The sequence below is a fragment of the Anarhichas minor genome, unplaced genomic scaffold, assembly GCF_050575085.1.
Source record: "Anarhichas minor isolate MPS153535 unplaced genomic scaffold, ASM5057508v1 ptg000024l, whole genome shotgun sequence".
Lineage (NCBI taxonomy): Eukaryota > Metazoa > Chordata > Actinopteri > Perciformes > Anarhichadidae > Anarhichas > Anarhichas minor.
In genome coordinates this window covers 11,040,122-11,053,673 of record NW_027466470.1, presented here as the reverse complement: position 1 = coordinate 11,053,673, position 13,552 = coordinate 11,040,122, and the positions used below count along the sequence as shown (strand labels likewise).

General features: G+C 43.2%; 2 protein-coding genes across 3 annotated transcripts in view; both read right to left on the bottom strand.

The window, feature by feature from the left end:
- Positions 1 to 203: 203 nt before the first annotated feature.
- Positions 204 to 1,458, bottom strand: dynlt5 (dynein light chain Tctex-type family member 5). Its single transcript, XM_076098714.1, has 4 exons — positions 1,364 to 1,458; positions 1,081 to 1,166; positions 539 to 663; positions 204 to 454 (listed from the first exon to the last, which is right to left on the bottom strand). Exons 1-4 carry the CDS (start codon positions 1,456 to 1,458, stop codon positions 251 to 253), a joined length of 510 nt encoding a protein of 169 aa, XP_075954829.1. The 3' UTR covers positions 204 to 250.
- Positions 1,459 to 2,622: 1,164 nt separating this feature from the next.
- LOC142956018 (SH3-containing GRB2-like protein 3-interacting protein 1) overlaps positions 2,623 to 13,552 on the bottom strand; it is a 43,716-nt gene continuing 32,786 nt past the window's right edge. Inside the window, exons 10-28 of one of the 2 annotated variants that reach the window (XM_076097302.1) lie at positions 13,210 to 13,267; positions 12,464 to 12,639; positions 12,316 to 12,327; positions 11,752 to 11,763; positions 11,270 to 11,294; positions 10,736 to 10,799; positions 10,535 to 10,605; positions 10,353 to 10,427; positions 10,187 to 10,255; positions 9,330 to 10,100; positions 8,173 to 8,294; positions 7,914 to 8,064; positions 7,261 to 7,372; positions 6,857 to 7,012; positions 6,642 to 6,774; positions 6,343 to 6,545; positions 5,988 to 6,052; positions 5,719 to 5,883; positions 2,623 to 5,615 (exon numbers count right to left, since the gene is read on the bottom strand). In XM_076097302.1, coding sequence (XP_075953417.1) covers positions 5,593 to 5,615; positions 5,719 to 5,883; positions 5,988 to 6,052; positions 6,343 to 6,545; positions 6,642 to 6,774; positions 6,857 to 7,012; positions 7,261 to 7,372; positions 7,914 to 8,064; positions 8,173 to 8,294; positions 9,330 to 10,100; positions 10,187 to 10,255; positions 10,353 to 10,427; positions 10,535 to 10,605; positions 10,736 to 10,799; positions 11,270 to 11,294; positions 11,752 to 11,763; positions 12,316 to 12,327; positions 12,464 to 12,639; positions 13,210 to 13,267 — 2,463 coding nt within the window. In that variant the 3' untranslated portion in view covers positions 2,623 to 5,592. Of the gene's footprint in view, positions 5,616 to 5,718; positions 5,884 to 5,987; positions 6,053 to 6,342; positions 6,546 to 6,641; positions 6,775 to 6,856; positions 7,013 to 7,260; positions 7,373 to 7,913; positions 8,065 to 8,172; positions 8,295 to 9,329; positions 10,101 to 10,186; positions 10,256 to 10,352; positions 10,428 to 10,534; positions 10,606 to 10,735; positions 10,800 to 11,269; positions 11,295 to 11,751; positions 11,796 to 12,034; positions 12,204 to 12,315; positions 12,328 to 12,463; positions 12,640 to 13,209; positions 13,268 to 13,552 lie in introns of those variants that run through there. The other variant, XM_076097301.1, reaches the window with a different exon arrangement.

Sequence of the window (13,552 nt, the reverse complement as noted above, 5' to 3'; positions counted from 1 at the left end):
TCATCATCAATCTGCTATTAGTTTAAAAATTAAATCTTCAGAACACTGTTAGGATAATGTGATTTAATTTTCCATGCTACCAAAAATGAAATAAAACACCATGAATTTTGCTTTAAAAGAAAAAATCTTGCTTTATCACTTTATACATGGCAAAATATACAACATAGATACAGAACTCTTCAACAGAACTCTACAGTTTTTGTATCGAGAAATGCACAACCAACGTAAATCTATTCACTGTCCGCTTCAGTCACTCTAAGTAAACAGCGTAGAGAGTTGCCAGGCCAAACAGAGAGCTGTTCTTGAAGGAGTAGGACGCAAAGGTGTCATTAGATGCATCCCACAGACAGCGGCTGCTGACTTTCATGCTCTGCCCGGTGAGCTGGCCGATGTGGACCAGGACGACAATCTTATATCGGGGAATCATGAGGTCCTTCACACGGGCTCTTATCACCTGAGGAGGGTAAATCCAAAAGACTGAAACTCATAGAACAGAAATTAAAGGTATTCAGAAGGTGCTTTTTAAAGTTTTATTTACCTCACATATTGTTTTTGTCATTCTTTGAGACCATTCTACTTCATATTTCTCCTCGTGAAGATAATTGGTGAGTACATCCTTCAGTATGTCTGTGACAGCAGGAATGGGGATGCGTCTGTAAGGTCCTGTTGTCCAAAACACAAAAGACAACAATAACATGACAAATGAGTTTTACTTGATGTGCAGTTGCTTTGGTTAGTAAAAATGATTGTTATGGATCGATTTGAAAGCAAACAATTGAAATCACAATTAATATTGCATTGAATTGTCTGCTACTTTGACATGTTACTGATCTTGTTCCAGCCTCCGTCGCATGTATCACGTTTTTGTAGTCAGAGGAGGCTCAACCTTTATCTAAAAAATGTAATTTTTTAAGTGCCTTGGTGTAAAGTTTTAATGATGTAAAGTATTAAATCTAAAGTACTGAATTCACCAAATCAAATCAAATGAATAAAATTGAATTTTTGCCCAAATATTACACTGTTACAGTATTAAACTGTTACAGTATAGTAGTTGGTGATGATGCTGTGGTGCAATCTCACCCATCTGGTAGGTGTTCTCCATTGTTACGGTCAGCCGGGCGTCATCATGGTGTGGTTCATCTAAGTTCGACACATTACTTATAGAGCTGAAAGACATGATCAGGGTGAAGGAAAAGTCAGGAAAAGGGACCTTGGTATATGTACAAACTGTGGCTGACTGGCCTCATGTGTATATAGAACTTCTCAACCTATACACATGTATTGGGTAAGCATACCTAACTGGCTTATGACTGATAAAGATGATGGTGGATATCGGGCCATATTACCAGCATAGTCTACTCACTCTCTTGTCCTGCCTCTGAATCCATGGCTTATCTCTGAGTACCTCCTGCTGTACCTCCTGCTCTCTCTTCTTTGGGATTTTTGCAGGTCAGACATGACAGCTTTCCCTTTGCTTGAACGCTACCCTTGTCTTTACACGACGACAACCTAAATATATTGACGTTTAAGTCAATTATTATCGAGGTAAACAACATATACAGTGGTGACGTCATACAGTAGCTAAGTCCAGCAGTTGAGCACGCGGACCAAACACAGCTTGCCGAAATGAAAACTCACGTTTATCGTTAAAACTATGCAAACATTGTTTCGCTAGTCCTTCTGGGTAATATTAGCTAACGTTACGCTAGCGTTGTTAGCTGTTAGGATTTGGCTTGTTTGTAAACCCATGATTCTTTTTTTGTCAACTTTTAGACAACCGTATGATTTTACAGGTTATGTCGTGTCAAATTGATCATAAAGAAATTTTACAGAAGGGAAATTTAACACATATTTTGTTACCGGTTTCAGGTCCTCTTGAACAGAGCAGAGCAAAGTAGTAGAGTACTAGTAGAGCTTGGTGTTGTCGTGGCAACCATGAACCATCATTCAGTGGGCGGGGCTTCCATGCAGGAGGCCTAACGGCTGCTTAACGACTCCAGCGTTTGTCATGATATTAAAATAAAATGACTATTTCACTGATACATTATTCATAACTGCATCTGCTGACAAAGACTGTGAGATGTGGCTGAAAGCGATTGAAAGCGCATTAAAAAAAGCAACTTAGAGGATCTAAGTTCAGATCATTCTTGACCTTAGAAACAGCAGTTGAGAAACAATCTCACTGTAAGGTCTGTTTAGTAGCTGTTTTTTGATCACACCATTATTCAGCATGGAGTTTGCCACATGGATTTAAAGATGTTCACACATTTCTTTTGTTATCTGAGCACTTTTTTAAGGTCAATAATTAACTTTGGACCTCAGCTTTTAAACTAACATGGATGTGTAAGTCGCCCACAACATGGACTAAATGGACCTTGCAGTGAGATTGTTTTAACACTTTGTCCCCAAACCCTCTCCTGTCTGAGGGCCCACAGGGCCGAGTTGAGGCTTTGAGGAACCTAGAAGTTGATCATGAAGAATAATAATTAAACATTCTTAATTTAATAGTGGAAATCCGGTTGAGAGATTCACTTCACATATTGCAGTGTCATTATATAATCTCGCAAATATTCCTAAAGTATACTTTTCTATCCTGGAACAAATGAGAGGGATATAAATGTCTCATATTTCCTCTTCTTTATTACCAAGTAAAACAGGTATTACATTATATTGATTTTTTTTACATATATTTACTTTGAAAATCTTTGGATGGGAAATTTACATGACATGTTTGCATATTCTGTGTCTAATGCAGTGAAAGGAATACAGCCAACAAGTTGTAGAAAAAATAAACTTACAGAAACCCTCCCGTACGGGAGAATGGTCAAAAATAAGGCAAAGAAAAACATAAACATCATTAACAGAAACACTGAGAACTGTTGTTCTCAATTGACTGAAATAACCATATTATAATTTATATTTAAAATTATTTTCAAAACTAAAATAAATATTACACCTAGGCCCAAACTGTGAGTCAACACATTAAAACATTCTATAAAATGTGATGTTCAAACACATATCAACATATGTGACATAAGTCCATGAACTGTTTTATTAATGAAATTTAAAGTGTGTTTTGTGTGCAAGTCAAACACAAGAGAATGTCAAACACCTATATCAGATGCATGGAATGGGAATATCAATGAATACATGCCAAATTGATTGACAATGAGTTTCTGAAGGTGCAACAACAGCAAAACAGAGAGTGGAGGTTTAAGTGAAGGCAAAAAGTCTCCTCTCATAGCACGATTATACAATAACACACGTATCAGGACCTTATTGAAATGGATGAATTGGTATTGCGTTGATAAGACTGGAATGGACGAATGCAGATCTCATGCGGCACCGTTTGAGGTTATTCTTCAACAGCAACACTTTGTTTTGGTACAAGAAACCCACATGTCAAACAATAGATGTGGTGGTGTTGTTACACAGGACCTAATTCATCATGAGTGCTGACATCAATAAATCAAGAGACAACCACAGACACATCCATATGCCCAGAGAAATATTTAAAACATACCTTTTTTTTTATGTACACTTTTTACACTTAAATATTGCTATTAGAAAATGATAAAATATTTATTGTTTAACATGGTGGAAAAGGAAGAAAATAAGACAGGGACAAGAATAGCGCTGTCATTTCTTTCTTCTGTGACGTCCTCAATAATCTTTTTCAAGACCTCTATCATAGATCACGGTCAAAGGAATTGGCCAAGTTTTTAAGCAGCATCAGAGGGAACTTAAAGCTCGTTCTCACCACCATATGGCACTCACGTCCGGCTCTGTATGCGTCTTACATCTTAAGGCCCTTTCAAACACAACTCCTGTAACATTAACAGAACAAATTAACTGAATCCAGTGAAAGTAGCAGCTTCTGTTATTCACACCTTGTTGTTACAAAATTTGACCACTCGCACACCACCGCAAATACGACTAGTCTCGCGTCTATAGTCCTTTGACGTGGGAAAGTTTATGTATCTCAGCATTGCACGTGCTCGTAGTGGTAAAGTAATGCTTTTGTTCTTCAGGAGGTCAAACCTCTGGAACTGATTTACTTACAGTTTCAACTCTCTGCTCTCATGACCTGTTAACGGCAAAAAGCCAAAGCTGCATGTGCAAACATATTGCATAATGTGTGCTTCGATCCTGATCGCAGGACGGGACAAGATGTGTGGGTTTTTGTTTTTGCAAGCACATGAATGATATTTTGGAGAGCAATTAACATCACTCAAAAATGATTCCATCTGTGCAAAAGAAAAATCATCAGCACACACCTAAACCTAAACCTGCAATCTGATGATTTATTGTCTACTTGTGGGCAGCGGGAAGCAGCTGTGAACACAAGATGATCAAGCAGACACTCAGTAAGATGAGCATTCGTTTGGATTCATGTTTCTGGCCACTGGATGAATGTAAACCCAATATTTAGTCTTCTTTTAGGCCTGTTTTTAGTCCCTACCAACTCCTGATGGAAAGTCTGCCTTTTTAGAAGCTAAATGCTCCACAATGTTCACCAGCTAGTTGCCAACTTTGACAGCGTGTTAATCTGAGTCATCAGTTAAATTGCAGTCTGGGAAACTAAAACCATGAACTGAACAACGCTATTTGGGTGAATATTCTCTGTGGGTTTTGTCACTACGAGCAACCTCATTCACATAAAGTAATCATGTGAACCAGTGCTACTACTGTATATAACATTTTGATTGTAAATGTAAGATTAAAATCATTTATCTGCTCAAATTGGAGTATTCCTTGCGTGACGATGTAACAAAATATATTTCATGTTCTTGCAAACAAAGTGTGTTTACTGTGCTCATAATTCCCCTTCATGCAATCCGGAGTGAGACACAAACAGAATTCCATATCTTCGGATTAAGAGTGCTGTTCCAGCGCTGCGGGACCTTTTGATCTGTGAACTGACCTTCAATCACAAGACTGATAGAAAGGACTGTGACATTTCAAAGGCTGTCTGCACAGAAACATCCATTCTGCTTCGACAACGATAAAATATCGGTTTCACATGGTGGGAAAAAAAAACTCTGATTTGATGTGGCAGTGTAAATCAGATATTACCATGGAACCTAGAACTTACTGAAATACAACTGCAAAGCAACTCTAAACTACACTTCTTCTTTTTTTTTTTTACATTTTCCAGCCTTTTCCACCGTGTTTAAGATTGTTTTAATATTATATAATCTATTCACATTATCTTTTACAGTGCATTTGCAATGACGACCAATTAGACAAAAAGAACTGCAATGAATAAGGCTGGATCACTGTATGAATCCACAATTAAGTTAACAAGAACAAAGAATCAGGGTTTATACTTTACTCCATAAGTCTCCCAAGTGCACGAAACGAATGATTTGTATTTCCTTGCATAAACTCAGCAGCCGTCGGTCTGCTGAATATGATGTTATGAAGTCAAATATCATCTGTGTGTGTGTTCCGTTATTCTGTTAAATCTCAACCATTGACTCTAATGGCTGCTAAAGATAACGTTTCAAATGCACTAAACATGGGATGGATCCACAGTCTTCACAGTCTTTAAGCCATTGATTCTTTTGGTTCCGTTCACAAAAAGGTCCACTAATTATCCGCCAAATATTTCCCTGTGAAGCAAAACGAAACACGTCAGAGAGGCAGAGGTGTTCAGCCTGGAGTGTCTGTGTGCATTTAGAAGAGGTCACACACATTTCTGATACTCAAACTGACCTGCAGCAAATCTCTTCTTGATCAGCGATAGCCGGTAGCCAGTCCCAACCAGCTGGATGTCGCACCCTGACAGAGTGCACCCCTCACTGCTGAACTGGACTGCCAGCTGTGAGGGTTTACAGGGACCTTCTGTGATCTGGAACCGGCCCAGAAGAGCCCCTACTCCTAGGAGACAGATACAGTATAGATGGGTTTGTATCTGGGGTTTCAGTTCAATCCAGTCACATAAGGGAAAAATATAATGAACGAACGCAAAAATGAACACTTGCCTCCATTTTCAGATCTATGAGAGAGACTTGGGATTTTCCACTGTATCGTCTGCTGCTCTGGATTCCTTTATGAGAAAGTAATTCCACATGACAGAGGACATGTTGCTGTCTGATATGCATTAAAGCCACAGGAAGCAAATTCTGCCTAATTGTCCACGCCAATACAGAAAAACTTGAAGACATAATACATTTTCAGTCTAATGTGGCATTTTGTGATTGAAAAACATACATTTCAAACTTGCAACATAGCATCTACACATCCCATAATTTGGTCCAAAGGGTCGGCAATGGTGCGAGGTTGGCCTTAGCCCCTCTACGTGAGACCCACGTGCCGATTCTGAATGCAAGCCCTTACCAGGTGGCGGGGGGGATCATGGCCTGGAGTCTGGCCATGGCTCCATCCACAGGAACCAGGAACTGGAGGTTGTGTAGTGGCACGGGGGCGGCCATGGCCTCTGTGTTGTATTTGTAGTCTATTCTAAGGTCTGTGTTTGTGGCGTCGCCTCTCCAGCTCACCGCCAGGTTCAGAGGACTGGACTGGATCCCCTCTGTTGACACCTGAGATCACACAGAAACACAAGACGGTGAGGTATATGGATGGATAGATACTAAAGTTAGATCAGCTAGAGACATAGATAAATGGATATTTGATACCTGATATTTGATCATGTCCACGTTGTAGTATGTCGCCTGAGGCTTCTGTTCAGCCACTCTTTTCAGATGGCTCATCAAGTTTGGCATATTTACCCAGAACTCCTTGGTGTCCACACTGTCTGTTATGGAGTCACTGTGGGACGAGAGGGACGTATTTGGTCCAAACAAAGACCAGTGATGCTGCATTGTGTGTTTGCCTGTATTGTAATTCTTACCAACACAACAGCTGTGGATTGGGGAGGACCTGCTCCAGTCGGCTGTAGTTGCTGATGCAAAAGGTGAGGATGGGTTGAGTTGGGTGACTGGCAAAATGCCTGGTTATGCCCGCGGGGAAGGACAGCACCATCTCCCCTGAGATCTTCACAACACATCTGGGACAGAGGGAGGGAAGAGGCAGATATCAGAGATCATGCTGAAAAAAAACACACACACACACTCCCAGAATCCCTTTGGTGTCAATATCTGTTTACATGTACCAGGCATGTATTCACTTTATTAGTCTATAAGAGGACACTCTGCGTCTTGCTACTCATAACAATTTTTCTGAATTTCATCAATGCATTCTGGTCGTTAGATCAGTAATGGTCACACTGTCCAGATCAAGAAAATGTGGGCCTACTTGCTGGGGTCTGCGCCTTTGAAGTAGGCATTGATGGTTTCTGTGAAGGCAGCCGCCACTGGCAAAGTGTCCTGGGGTCCCATGGTGAGTGGACTGGGTCCTCTGGAGCATCCTGTTGAAAACACACACACTAAATACACAAAATATACACCTAGACTATGTCTGATGTCTTGGCTCCTTCCCTATATGCTCAAATATTTAGCTATGGGTTAAACACAAGGGATAGGCGAGTATAAACCAAAAAAAAGCAAACAATTAAAACTCAACAATCCATCTGGAAACCAGATTGTAGGTGAGTGAGCGGGACATGGGATGGGATGGGATGGGCAGCAACATTCTGGCTCAGTGAGCATGAGCGTGGAGAGGGCTGCAGGTAAAAGGAGGGCAGTTGCTTTCGGCCCATGCACTGGTGGGACTACAGTAGCAATCTGGCTCGACTCACCTTCAAAAGCTAAATAAAACCTGCCGTGGTCAAACCATACCAGAGGCTGCGAGGCCTCTGAGTGAGCAGAGACATGAGGAGGAGAGAATCATGGAGAGGGACAAAAGTGGGAGGCAAGGGCACGATGATGAGCGACAGACAACGTGACACAGACTGAGATGAGAGGCTGAAGTAAAACAGGAAGAGCAAGATGGCGATGCTGGCAGTGTACCTGCGGCGGACATGTTGAGGTCCCGTCCTAAGGTTGGAGTGGATGCTGCACTGTGTAAAGTAATGGAGGAGATGGAGGAAGAACTCTCTGCCCGGGCCAGGGGGGCGAAAGGTGGGGGGCTGGCTGAAACCGGCGGACTGAAGGGCCGAGTCTGGACAGAGCACACGACAACAATTGAACCTATTTCATTCAAATAACAGAGAGACTGTCATCAAAGGAGAGGAAGGCAACCAGAGACAAAGGACTTTTTGACATGTACCGGGTCTGTGATGGGTTTCCCTGGGGGCAGCTTTGGTCGCGAGGAAGGCCGAGGAGGAGGAGGCGGAGGGACCGGACTGCCTCGAGACTGAGGCGTGGCGGGACGAGCTGGGGACGAGGGGCCTGCGGCACATACCAGTGTCTGTGGTTAGCACTGCCTTCAGATCACAGTGAGAGAGATTATCATTCAACATCAGCTCAAACATTACCACTCATGTCACTTTCACAGAGCGAGTACTGTTCGCCCCCACCGGAACGTTCTTTAGACCGGAACTTGTGAGCAAAATTCAAGAAGATTTTGAAGAACTGTTTGTGGTATTTTAACATATTTTACTTCTACAAGTAATGAAAAAAACAATCATCTCTTTCTTCTAACTCTTTTCAGGAGCAAAAATAAATGAGGGCAGCTGTCGGTCTGGTTCTGGGATTCCACAAAATCACTGCAGAACCTTTTAGAGGTGCTTTGGGTCTGATTCATCCAAAGGTCTGTGGCGATATACGCCCGCTTGATAACTTGATAACATTATGAATAAAGCTTTGATCTGTGATTACAAAATAGCTTCAACTACATTACGTTAGCGTATGATGTATATTTCTTTTAGGGCAGCATTGTTGTAAGAACTCTTTCTAGAACAAGTGAACGAGAAGAAGCACTCTCATTAGCCAGTGCTCATGAGCTCAAACTAACAAAGCAATACTGAAAGTTTCCCATGAAACGGAAGATAATATGATAATGTGATTAAGTACTTTGAATTGTTACATCAACCAGCAACTCTGACCTCAAAAGAGGTTTTACAATTATACTGATGAAGTAATGAATATGCCTAATAATGAAATTATCATATTCTTTCCATCCTTACAAGTTACAATAACAGTTGGCATTTGTATAACATCAGTTAATCAAGTGTTACATAAATTATGAAATCCTTATTTTTGGTGACTGTATGAATATAATGTGAACAGACCATGAAGGGGCAAGAGGAACTGCATTTGAAACATCTCTGTGTGATGTTTTGATGGTATGTATGGCAGCGTCATTCTCACTTTTTCAAACAAACCAGCCTAAAGGACACTCCAGAGTTTAAATAGACTGCTCCAATCTTGTGCAGGCAGCTTAGTTATCACTGAAAACATTTAGAAAGAGACCAGTGTACTCACTGCTGCCTGAGTAGGGCCCTGGGGAAGACATAATAGACCTGTACGTGGTTGGAGGGAGAGGAGGTGGCGTGCCCCTGAAGCTCGGCGTCAGCTCTCTGGGTGAACCCACAAAGTCTGGGATATCATCTCTCAGGTACGCTCCCTCTGGAGTCCTCTTTCCCCCCACGCCCCCCAGGACCAGAGGAGATGTGACTCCTGCCCGAGGAGACCTCCGCTCTGCTGGCAGAGGGGGCACGGGGCTGGTCGGGGCCGGGGACGAACAGTACTCTGCAAACTGCAGCACCTCTTCATCGGTCCCCTCGTCGTCGAAGCACAGAGGAGGCGAATTAGAGGGGGAGAAGTCGGGAGGCAGGGGAGGGGCTGGTTCATCCGGAGGAGGAGGTCCGAGCACGATGGAGGGGGGTGATTCTGGTGGCGTGAAAGGAGGAGGAGACCCGGGCGAAAGCGACGGAGGCGAAGGCGGGGGCTCGTTGGGCGGCGGTCCTGGAGAGAGGCAGGGGGTGCAGGGGGTGGAGGGGGTCGACGAGGGCGTGTCTGGAGCAGGAGAGTCCGGTGGCGGAGGAGGCGCGGGTTCATCGGGCGGCGGGGGTCTGTCGCTGGTGAAAGTAACCCATCTGGGAGACACTGTTTCCTCATCGGTGCGGGTGCCGTCCGCGGGGCCGAACACGTCGTCCAGGTCGGGGACCGGGGAGCCCCGGTAAGAAGCGGGAGACCGGACGTTCAGGTAGATGGGGGCTGACCTGCGACCTGCCCTTCCATTGGGTAGACGAGCTGCAAAGATGAGGAGGTAGCATTTAGAACAAAGCTCTCAAGGGATTTAGCGGATAAACAATGCTGGTTGTTATAGCTGAATTTACCAGCACAATCTGAAGAAGAGGCGTAATGACTTCTTGATGGAATGTTTTTTGGAGGAAGCGGAGGAGGAGCTGCAACAAGCGTGACAGTTGTGTCCAGTTCAGCACTACAGAGTACAACATTTCAAATATGTACTGATGTTACTGAGGTTCACTCATGCCAACTCACCTCCTATTGGGAAACGTCTGCTCAGCGGTGATTCTGAGCGTGGTCTTGATTCTCCCCATGCATCAGCAGGGACCACTGTGATTGGATTAGGACAAAGAAACAATAAGCGTCTTGTAATATGCTTCTGCTGCATGCCGTGCTTAGTATCAATTAAGGTGATGTAATATCGATAGGGGACAGACCATCATATCTGGCATATTTGGTCTCTGACGGCAGCCCAAAAAAGGCAGGAGCGTTCTGCGACAGCCTGTCACTGCAAGAGGGAACATACAATCAAGAACTAACTCCTGCTCTGACGTTATTCAAGGCTCATCTGTCGTGGTACCAATAACATATGGACTGAAGATCAGTCGGTGGTCAGTGATGCTATAACAGGGACAGACCTTGGCGTCTCAGGGGCAGGACTTGGTGTCGGGGTGGAGCGTCTGGGTCTGGCAATCTCTTCACCTGAGAAACACAAGTAAACTCAACTGTTGCTCTATATACAGTAGCACTTGTATTTACTTATATCACAAAAAGCTTATTTATAGTCTATCTAGCGGTGAGGCTCTCGGGATGGTAATGTCGGCCTGTTAGTTGGTCCGGATGGTTTGCCACAAGGAGGATCTTGGCCTTGCTGCATAATTTGATACAGATATTCATGTTCCCATCAGTTACTTTGGTGATCCATGAACTTTTTCATCTAAGGCTATCATCAGGTCAAAATTCCAGTTTGTCCAACACTTTGGTTTATGTCCAACTCGTGAAAAACTGACATTTCCATCAGCCTCAAATGTAGTTTGTGCTCAGCGCTAATCAGCAAATGTCAGCATGCTGACACGCTGAACTAAAACCGTGAACATGATACACATTTTACCTGCTAAGCATCAGCACGTTTGCATTGTCACTGTAAGCATGTCAGCAATAGGTGTACTTACAGGACAAGTTCCTTTTCATCTGCCCCTGTAAAAGATAGAATCCAAACACAAGATAAAATGAGGATAAAGACAAACGATATATTGTGACAATGAACACCACAAACAAACGTCCATCTTAAATCATCTTTAAATTGTTTAAAACAAGTACCAAAGCAGAAATATTAAGTGGAATCTTACATAAGGTAGATCACTTTAGTCATATCAAGAAAATATATTCATGTAAACAAAACAAAAAGGAAATGCATTTTGTTTTGTCACCAAAAATATCAAATTTTTCTCTTGGTTTAGGAACATTTGAAATACTTAGCACTACTACTTAATACTAAATCCTGACTGACTTAGATGTATTATTCTTATTTGATGTATATCCTTTAACTTTCTGCACTACATTTTTGGAAACAGATCAGACAGCAGAGATTAGAGAGCTGTGTTTCAGGCTGTCAGCTCTGAAACACAGCCAGCAGATGGCGTAAGACACTCACCGGGCTGCGTCTCTGAGACCAGCAAAAAGGAAGAGAGAACAGACCTGGGTCAGAGAGTGAGTGAATAATCAGTCAAATGGACACACACTAAAAACTGCACACATCGCACGTCTTTACTTGCACCGCAAAGCCTTAATAATGCAACATGAGCCATAACACCTTTGAGATTATGAGGACAATACCAGCAACACAAGCGGCGTTCAATTTAGCAGGTTGCTCGGCATGTAAGCTCCGCTGAGACCAAATCAATGGGTTTGGAGCTTTGTGTGAGTGTTATGTTTACCGTGCATTATGTAACACAGACACTTTGCCAGACAGGTTCAAGTAAAGCTGTAGCTAAACAGAAAAAAAAACCAAGGTGAGGTATTTTTAAGGCCTAAATATGACAGAAAGGACTCTGAGGGTGAGACACAAACTGCATGCAGGAAAAAGGGTGACGCCATAAAGACGATTTATCAATGAACTATCAAACGGAGATAAACTTTCTCAAGCATCTCAAGTGAATTCATGCCATGGGATCCTTGTTGGTGGTGATACAGATGTGAAAATGAATGAGAGGCTTACCGGACTTCTCTTCTACAAGATGACAGCAGAGAAGAGAGAAGGAAAGAGAAACACAGGGAGGGTGTAAGACAGAATTCAACAGCTGTTACGATATATAAATTGCAGCGTGTGTTCCCTTCAGTAGATGCTGTTGTTCAGCAGCACTCACCAGAGATGGAGAGAGGGCTAGGCCTCCCACTGAGGCTTTTAGCTCGTCCATAGATGGAGGGACACACTTGGCACTGTCCGCCACCAGCGGCTTGATTTTAATTTTGAACTTCTTCTTGCTGTCCTCGTCTTCCTCGGAGTCGCTGGAGGAGAAAAACTGCTTCCCTTTGGCAGCCGGTGAACACGTGTCAAGGACAAAGTAGAATAATGTGAAATACGGAGGCTAATTCAATCCACAGCATTTTAAGATAACGTATTCTTTTAAATGTCTCGAAAAGAGGCGGGGGATGTCAGCTCTGTGTCTCTGTCTGCTGTGTCCCAGTTAACTGCAATACACCTGCTTTAACTGACACTTAAATCATCGTGCTCGTGGGTAGTCTCCACTGTACCAGCTCTCTATGAATCTATTTCAACGTTACAGCTGCTGACACCTGCGGGAGGAAAAAACCTAAAATACCAGTGAGCTGGGGGTCAGTTGTTAATGACAACTGTGGCGCAGTGACAACTGGAAAGCCAATCTGAAGGTAATGTGACTGTCCGGAGGCCCTCCTGCTCCTTTCTTTTTCCTTTTTCTTTTTTGCAGCTGCAGGGGCATACTCATGTGATGTGGCAAGAGAGGGAGAGAGTATTGATTTGGCCTATTTAATGCGGAGAAGCACTCATCCAATGAGTCACTCAGCCAAACAGGTCAATAGTTTTGCAGGAGAAGAGTCCCAAGACTGCTCGCTCTCATCACTGAAAGGATATCATCGCCCTCTTCACCGGGCCGGAGGCTGAAGCCCTCCTCGTCCACATCAGGAGAGGCCTGTTAGAGAGAGAGGAGAAAGGTGATAACCGTTTCCAGTCTGTCACACGCTGTAACGGAGGCATGGCTAAACTCTTCCCCGTTTAGCTCTGCATATCAATGCGGATCAGATTTCGCAGATGTCATGCCTGAGACGTTCAGCTTCCTGGCTGAAGCTCCTGCTGACTCACAGAATATGCAGCTATCACTATTCTCACTGTTTACTCAGTCATTTTACACCTAGTGTTGCGTGACACCGATGGCCACAGCGCAGTACAAGGATTTCATCATGGCAAAGCCGCAAAG